General features: G+C 36.5%; 1 protein-coding gene across 1 annotated transcript; it reads right to left on the minus strand.

The window, feature by feature from the left end:
* Window positions 1-7,958: 7,958 nt before the first annotated feature.
* Window positions 7,959-8,435, minus strand: LOC115214431. Its single transcript, XM_029783627.1, has one exon. It carries the CDS (start codon window positions 8,433-8,435, stop codon window positions 7,959-7,961), a length of 477 nt encoding a protein of 158 aa, XP_029639487.1.
* Window positions 8,436-9,724: the final 1,289 nt, after the last annotated feature.

Raw genomic sequence — 9,724 nt, forward strand, 5'->3', positions numbered from 1 at the left:
ACAACTTTGTTAATCGTTGTGATCGAATTTTACACATGACTAGTAAATAAACACAAGAAGACTATCGGCGATCATACTTATTTGAGAGTAGAGTAACTATAATTTTTATAACAAAAATGTTACAACTTTTGAGACGAGGCTAATAATCGGGAGATTTTTAACAGAGTTTACAGTGTTTTACATAATCCTGCACACAAATACGTCTGTGTACGCGCACGTATACACACACATACTCACACACACACACACACACACACATATATATATATATATATATATATATATATATATATATATATACATTTTCGTATTTTCATATGGAAATATACAACGAAAATTGCAGTAACCGCAGCGGAGAGATTTCAAAACCAAAGGTGACTAAACAATGGATTTGAAAAGCTCAAAATTCTGTAAAAGGAAACAATGGATAGCAGTAAATAAATGAAGTGGCAGTAGAGTTTATGGATACAAAATCAATTTAGTAAACAAATCAAAACCTTTTGCTACTTTGCTTTGTAGTCATTCTACAGAGTATGAACAACTAAATCGATCGTTTAATAATATCGACCAAGGGCAAAAACGTCATTGGTAATCGTTTGTATTCCAATTAACTTTATATATTTTTTTCATTAAATATCTTCAGTGAAACACCGAAACACTGCTCATTAGAGGCTTTTTTTATTTTCATTTTTTTTTTGTATTTTGCTTTACTCCAAAGTCTATTGTTTCATACTTTTGAACTTTGGTGCTCCCTAACTTCATATTAAGTATATGCTGCTTCCGAAATTTAATTATGAAATTGTATGAGCAACTCTGTAACTCATCATAAAAATATATTTTATGTAAAAGCAAACAATAAACTAATTTGGTTTATTGGAATTATATACTCATATTAGGATGTTGCATGTCTATAAAGTTTCAAATTAATTCTCTTTATAAAAATATGCGAATAACAGTAGAAGTATTTCTGATTCTCTCCGAGAAACAATACGTTACTGTTAAGCATCTTAACTGAATCCTTTTTTGTCTTTTATATTCCATTTTCTTTCGTCTGAAACATATCAATGATACAATAAAATATCTCCCTTCTGAAGAAATATAACTTTAATGCCCCGTAAACAAAGAAATAATGGTTAATTTAATACATGATTGCAGTATGTTAAAAATAATGCGTATTGGTTGAGATTCACATTTGAAGGCTTATGTGATTTGCCATAGGCGCAGATTTAGCTCTCTGGATAAGAGGTTCAATTCGGGGTGACATCGTTTCGTGTTCAGTCCCACTTCGCGGCACCTAGAGTACTTTCTATTATAGGCAGGAGGCAATCAATGATTGTGAGGGAATTTGGGATACGGAAAATGTGTGGAAGCCCGTCATGTGTGTGTGTGTGTTTATGTTTGGCCCTACAATTCTTATTTCTTTATTGCTCACAAGGGGCTAAACATAGTGGGGACAAACAAGGACAAACAAAGGTATTAAGTCGATTACATCGACCCCAGTGCGTAATTGGTATTTAATTTATCGACAACGAAAGGATGAAAGGCAAAGTCGACCTCGGCGGAATTTGAACTCACATCGTAACGGCAGACGAAATACCTATTTTTTTACTACCCACAAGGGGTTAAACACAAAGATGACAAACAAGGGCAGTCAAACAGATTAAGTCGATTATATCGACCCCAGTGCGTAACTGGTACTTATTTAATCGACCCCGAAAGGATGAAAGGCAAAGTCGACCTCGGTGGAATTTGAACTCAGAACTTAGCGGCAGACGAAATACTGCTAAGCATTTCGCCAGCTCGCCGCCCTACCTTTCTGCTCGACAAAAGAGGTTCTTAGCTTTATGTCAGCGTGAGATAGTAGCACGTCAAAATTAACTGATAGAATAAGTATCTGAGTTAAAACTAAAACCAATAAATAATTACTGGGGTGGATTCGCTCAACTAAAACCATTCAAAGTCGGTAGCCCTGCATGGCTGCAGTCAAATGACTGACGCGAGGAAAACGTAACAGATAATTATGTTTCAGTAAAAACCCTGTATCGCCCATGAATACGTGACCGTGTCCCTAGCTACGATGTCAATATCGCCTTAGTATATCTTTATTTGATTTGAAAGTTTCACAGTAACACTATACTGGATCAACATAGTAGAATAATCAGATTTCTGTTCGCAATCACAGGTTTTCAGCTTCTTTATTGATTTCTTAGCCAAGAAAAAGAAAATAATAAAGAAATCAATGACATTTGAAACACTAAATTAAGCATCTATTTTCAGATGTGAACACTATCGACTTTCGTTAAAGACTTTCACTAAGCCAGTCACCGCTTCACTGCATTTCTGATGGCCAGTGAGATAAGGGAGTGCCACTAGTTTTTATGGTGTATTAAGGAGATTTATCCACTTTGCCATATACATTAACAAAACGATCATGTGTGTCTGTGTATTTTCTAATTGGATCCTATCTTAGAGGTGCTTGCGATATCTACCCACACCATTCTCCCAAGGATAGTGGGCATATATGCGCGCGCGCGTATGTGTGTGAATGCGTTGTGTGTGTGTGAATGTATTTTGTGTGTTTTTGTATGTAAGTGTGTGTGTTTCTGTATGTGTGTGTGTCTTCTTTGTTGATGACGTTGCAACCAGATTTCGCCACTTCTTTCGTTCATCTGCTTTCTTCTGTGTGTCAGTAACCTGGGCGATCCTAGATACTGTATGGTTTCTGATCTGGTTGTCATCATCATGAATGTAGCATGGGCAGATTAGTTTGGCAGTGCCGATTACTCTCCAAGTTGTTAACCACAACCGTAAGTCTCTACAGGAGACACGTCTCGGCTCTAAGCATTCGGCCGTTGACTTGAGGATGTTCCCCTGCCTTAATCCATAACTTCTTGGCAAGCATTTCCCGGAGTGTTTCGCCTAATGGTGCAGGATCACCATCATCCCCCACATGGTTTAGTCCAACAGCTGAAGTGAGGTGCCAGAGTGCGATGCTTGGAACCGTGACGTGGTGAGAGATTAGAAGGGGAATGAGAACCACTAATACCCGTGCCCCTTATCATCTCTAGTAATGTGCAGCTGTTCGACACCAAAGGTATTATATCTCTATTCAAAGCTCTCGATTCTTGAACCAGTCGTTAACTTTTGCCAATAAATAGAAATATTTGAGTTCTTGAGTACGATTTTTCTGCTAGTATCACCACACACACATACACACACACACAAACTTACACGCAAACACACACACACGCGTATGTATATATACAATTGTGTATATATTATGTATGTGTGTTTGTGTGTGTGTCCCAAAAAGTGATTAACGAGAACGTACCAAGACACATGTAGATTGTATGCGATTCTATGGATTCTAATCTCATAATTACTCGTGCGTTCAGATCTGTGTTACGCATGAATCCACATAAATGAAATTTCTCTTCCCAAAAATGTTATACGTGGGACCGCTCACTGTCCGGTCAAAACTCATAAAGTATATGTAATGCTTATATTAAACCTGTTCAAAGAAATCAGTGATTTACGTAAACACCGCATTACTACTCTTCAATTAAAGTACAAACCAAGCGTATGAATTAACACAAAAATTACTTAGCACAACACAAGTTAACCCAGAAGAAAATTATTATTATCCAACTTGCTTTCATAACGAATTGTATCATTATATACATTCAGATTCGGTTTTATGGACACCATCCATAATTTATACAGATTTAATTCGATAGACAGAAAACGACATTTCTGACCTTTTTATAACCAATTATTTCCAACAACTAACGCTGAATAGGTTTATAGCTCTGCATACGTTCTCTCGATTACCAACGGACACAATTTTGCCAGATATAGACAGAAACACGCGCATAAACTCACAGAGATAGACAAATACGTACATAAATATACATACACACATACACATGTATCCATAGACTGTATTCTATATATATTCAAGTCATTTTTTAATATTTAAACTAAATTACTATGCCATGCGTTTATGTAAAAGACTGTATAATTCACATAGTACTGTTATCTCAGACGCTATCGTGAATTGTAACAAGTCGCAAGTAGAAAAATATTAAATTCTGTATTTTATACGAAATAAATCTTTTCTATGTAACAGCATTGTGTATTTCTTTCCTGTAATACGCAGAATGTCTGATATTTTCTCTGTTCATGACACATACTTTATACTCTCTTTTGATACTTTCATACAATATTTGAAATTTCTCACTTTTATTGTTAAATAAATGACGCCTTTTAGAGCTATTCAGAACTGTTTTGAAATGCCTCAACCATAAGCGCAGGCGCGGCTGTATAGTAAGATGTTTGCTTCCGAACCACGTCGTTCCAGGTTCAGTCCCACTGCGTAATACATGGGACAAATGTCTTCTGTTATAGCCTAGAGACGTTTAAAGCCTTGCGAGTAGATTTGGTAGGTGTGTGTGTCTTTGTATTTGGTCCCCACTACAATGCTTAACAAATGGTGTTGGATTTTTTGCGGCCCCGTAACTGAGCGGTACGCCAAAAGATAACTATAGAATTAGTGCTGGGCTCCAAAAGAGGATAAGTATTGTGTTCGATTCGTTCCATTAAGAATTCTTCGTGGTAGTGCTCCAGTATGGCCGCAGTTTAATAACTGAAAGATAAAAGATGACAACATCGCGCACAAGAAGCTACAGACTCAAGAAAAAAAGTGGAAATTCTGATGTTCTCTATTAAAAGTCAAAGCTTAACTTTACAAAATTTACACATAGCCTATCAGTTCCGGGAGACAGAATGCAACAACCTTCTGCAGCCAATTTATACCGTTCGATTATGTCCTCATAACTTATAGGTGATCGCGGTTACGGTTGACTTATTACCGAACCTATTTTCATAGCAAATCTTGAATCCAGAACTTCTGCTTAGAATTCAAGAACTAACGATATAGGGGCAGGTGTAGCTGTTTAATAAGACGCTTGCTTCCAAACAACATGGTTCTGGGTTCAATCCCATTCGTGGTATCTCGGGTCAGTATCTTCAAATACTGCCTTGGGCTGACCAGGGGACTGTAAGTGGATTTTGCAGTCGGAAACTGAAAGAAACCCGCCGTGTATGATTGTGTTTGTAAGTGTGTGCTTGTGTTTGTCTCTGCAACACAATTTGACAGCCGGTATTGTTTGGCTCACGTCCCCGTAACCTAACGGTTTACAAAAAGGGAACGATAAAATAAATACCTGGCTTTCAAAAAAAGTACTGGGATCGATTCGTTCGACTAAAGATTGCTCAAGGCGGTGACACAGCATGGCCGCGTTCGAATGACTTAACGAGTAAAAGCTAAAAGATATATGCTGGCATGCTTTTCATTGGCCATTCATTTTTCCGTGAAAACTCAGATATATCTCACAGGGAAAGACAGAATGCGGTATAAACTAGAAGAATTCCTGAGTGATTGATAATGAGTTTCCAAGTCAAATATGAGTAGAAATTCGCCTTATTTCTTAATACCGCCATTGAAACATGATTACTGAGTATATGAAACCATTCTAATACATCAACGAGTGCCAACTTGACCAGAATAGACTAGGAATTTTTGTGATATATCATCAATTGATTACATGTCTTTCATTCAAGCGAAGCAATTATTCCCCGATTTCAACGCAATGACATTGAGAAATACTGCACTGTAAACTTGATATTTTATTACGTGAAAGGGAAGTGCGAAACGATTGTTTGAAGCAAGGTCATTCGCATGAGTCAACATTGCATTTTGTCAAGTCCATGCCATGATTTCATCTTTCCTTAGTATATCGACCTATCTCTCATCAATTTCTTACACACACACACAAACGTATATACATCTATATATATATATATATATATATATATATATATATTATATATATATATATATATATATTGTTGTGCAAGATTTTATTGGCTAAGCTGGCAAAATGACCATTCCGAAGTACAATATATATATATATATTATATATATATATATATATATATATATATATATCCGTTTATTCTTTTATTTGTTTCACTCATTTAACTGCGGCCATGGTGGGGCATCACCTTTTCGTCGACCAAATCGACCCCAGGATTTATTCTTTATAAGCCTAGTACTTATTATATAGATCTCTTTTGCCGAACCGCTAGGCTATGGCGACGTAAACACACCAGCATCAATTGTCAAATGATGGTCTGAGAACGAACATAGACACAGAAACATACACACACATACATACATGCACATATTATAAATATATATATATATATGTGTGTATATACACGCACACACACACACACAACACACACACATATATATATATATATATATATATATTTACATGATCCACTTCTTTCAGTTTCTGTCTACCACATACACTAATAAGGTTGTGGTCGTGCCAAGGCCATAGTAGAAGACACTTGCCCAAGGTGCCATTCAGTGGGACTGAAGGCAGGCGCATGTGATTGGTTAGCAAGCTACTTACAACACACACACACACACACACACATATATATATATATATATATATATATATATATATACCAGAGAAAGCACATAAATCCGAAACAAGGTGGAAAATAGTACTTGAATATCAGAGGTAGAGAAATATGCTTTATTAAAAAGTAGCAAAAATATCTAAAACAAAACTGTCCGACGAACGGGAACGTAAAACTCTGAGTAACAGTTTTTGTGATATTTTTGCCGCTTTTTAATAAAGTGTATATCGATAGATAGATAGAGAGAGAGAGAGAGAGTGAGAGAGAGAGACAGACACACACACATACACTGTGCGATGGGTAAAATGTTATCATACTATATTATTAATTTCGTGCATGCACATTATTTTGGGTTTTGTTGACTACACACTACACTAGGGTTATTTGGGCACCGTATGTGGGGAAAACACCATTTTCAATCTGCCAGAAATTTGGGGACGACATGCTGTACTGCTTGGCATTCACGCCGGAAGCTCCAATACGATAATTTCTGAGTATTTGGGTGTCAATCTGAAGACAGTGCAATATGAGGTCATGTACCGACAGTGATAAAAATCCAGTCAACTTCATAGTGTTCGGAGTGATCACTAGTGATGGCGACAGTATCCCTCAATTCATCTTCCCATATGTCCTCACACACGATATGGAGGCGTACATCATGCTCCTGGAGGAAGTAGTCCTGCCCTGCATCAAGAGCGTAGCTGTTAGAAGACCCTATGTCTGGGAACAGGACTCTGTACCATGCCATACAAGCAAAATAACCCAGTCATGGCTGTCAAACAATTTCTGCGACAATATCACCCCTAACGAAGCTCCTTGTAATACTAAAGATGAACAGAAGAACAGGATTATGGCAGCATTCACCAAATTATAATGAAATAAGGAGAGCGTCGAGAGTTGCAGGGGTTTCTGAAGTCGTTTTGAGGCCGTTGTTGCAGCTGATGGCGATTTTATTGGATAAATTTACTCTTTAGCATTTCAAGATATTTTTATGTAATTTTGGCTAATATATCTGTTAAAATGAGATATTGTTATTTTCCTCTTTGCGTAATTTAGAGGATAGTTTTTCCGTGCCGCAGTACTTGAATTCAGTTGGCGAAGAAGCTTTTATCCTGCTGGTCAAAAAATCATCACATGAAATATGACGTCATCATCACCTAGATACTGCTTCCCAACAAAGTGTTTATTTTTTAATGCTGGGGAAAAGATGATAATTACAGTTCAAAGCTATAGTTACAGTTCAAAGCTACAGTTCCCATTGAATCCAAGGACGTGTATGTTGGAGCAGAACCGTGATAAAACAAAACCTTTTTCGTAAGTTTCCTTGAATATTTACTCTTGATAGCCTTTCGTCTAGATTGCCTCAGCAAGTTGAACAAGTACACACCATTGATGGTTGGTCCTTTTGAATATGATCAATAAACACAATGCCTTTTGCATCCTAAAAAAAACTAAGTCCATTACCTTCTTTGGGCCAGGTGAGGAGGGAGAGTTCCCACTGCAGGAACTGGAACCCGGCCGTCATAACACTCAGAGAAACCAGCTGGATCTGCTTCAAGCAATGTCAGACTTTCTTCTGATGTGATCAGTATGGTGTTCTTTTGACTAGTGTCAGAAGACGTGGCACCCAACAAGTAGAAAACTTTTGCCATGCCAAGACTATGGTGAAGAATATTCCAAATCTTCTCACGGGATATGCTGATAGCATTGACTATTTGCTTTATAGTCAGTCGCCTCTCAACCAACACAATGTGCACAACACGACCAATGTCTTCCTCAGTGGTGGCAGTTGCAGGACGTCCAACCATTGCGTTATCTTCGAGGCTCTCCATTTGCCTTCTGAAATGTGCTACCCACATTTGCACCCTTGATGAAGATAAAGAGTCATCCGTTAATAAAGCAAGCATGTGAGGAAGAATATGCCATATTTTGTCCATTTTCAATGCAGTTATTAATAAAAGGGTTGAATCACTCCTTAATAGTCCACTTATAAACTCTTCAGTATATATATAAACATATCTATGTATGTATCTAACAATTCAGAAGATTTTATTCGCTTTTATTTTATTCCAGATAATTTAACACTATTCTTTAGAAATTTATACCGTATTTTAGGGTTAACTTGTAATGATATATAGAATATATTTGAAACATTCATTACTTTTGCAACAAAACTGGTTATGTCAGCACAGGTGCTAACTAGATAAATATTGTATGCGATATTTTCTAAGGCATAAATCTATTAACGACGGTCATTATACAATATTTATTGTATAACCACGAATATCTTAAATTTCTACAATGCTATAAATTTGCATTTCATGCAGAGATGCGAGCAAATTGACGACTCATAGTACACTAAATGATTGAATTACAGCAATTATCGTTTAATTTAAACAGATGCATGTACATCAAAACAAATTACGGATTGTTTCATATAATATGTCTCAATTTTATTCTTTGTACTCAAACGAAATATTTTTCTCAGCGTCACATCTTTATATATAAAAGTAAGGTTGTGTGTCTGTCTACTCCGATTTAGATTCCTTCCCACATTTTGCAGTGCAGTTTAACCAAAACCGGGTATCTTATAGTCGTGATTCATATTGAGCCCTTCTGGGTATTAGCGCGCGTCTACGATGAGTCTACGATTTTTAAAATAATTTAACATCATTTTTTTCCATTTTAATGCATATTTTTTAAAAAAAATTACCATCATATTTTTTCCATTTTAATGCATTTTTTGCTATTTTTTGGCTATAACCCTCTAAAAATGCTTTATAGTTATTTCCCTTACAAATCCGAGCAACGCCGGGCGATACTGCTAGTTGTTGGATAAAATAGAAAATTAAACTTTCTATAAAATAGAAAAATAACCACAATCTTTTGTTTTATTTGATTGTCATGTCCTCTATTTATGTCAATGCTTACTTTCAATTAATGATTTTTAACAAATTAACATATTAACATTGTTTACAAATTCTTGCCAACGTTCCACTAATTGGTTAATTAAGGACTTGACGTTAGAAATCACTGAGCTACGAATTGAAGAATTCATCGAGCCCCACGTCGTTGTTTGATAAAGCACTCATTGCCTGTTGCACAGCGACCGAAAATAGGCAATGATCTGAAGGCCATATTAAGAGTATACGATGGGTGCGGTAGATCTTGCCAACCCACTCTTAAATATCACATTCGGTGAAATTAGTGATAATTGGGCGAGTGT

This window comes from Octopus sinensis, linkage group LG7 (assembly GCF_006345805.1).
Source record: "Octopus sinensis linkage group LG7, ASM634580v1, whole genome shotgun sequence".
NCBI lineage: Eukaryota > Metazoa > Mollusca > Cephalopoda > Octopoda > Octopodidae > Octopus > Octopus sinensis.

Bases quoted from the DNA above. Each gene is read 5' to 3' on its own strand.
- LOC115214431 (XM_029783627.1), bottom strand. From the start codon at position 8,435: ATGGACAAAATATGGCATATTCTTCCTCACATGCTTGCTTTATTAACG.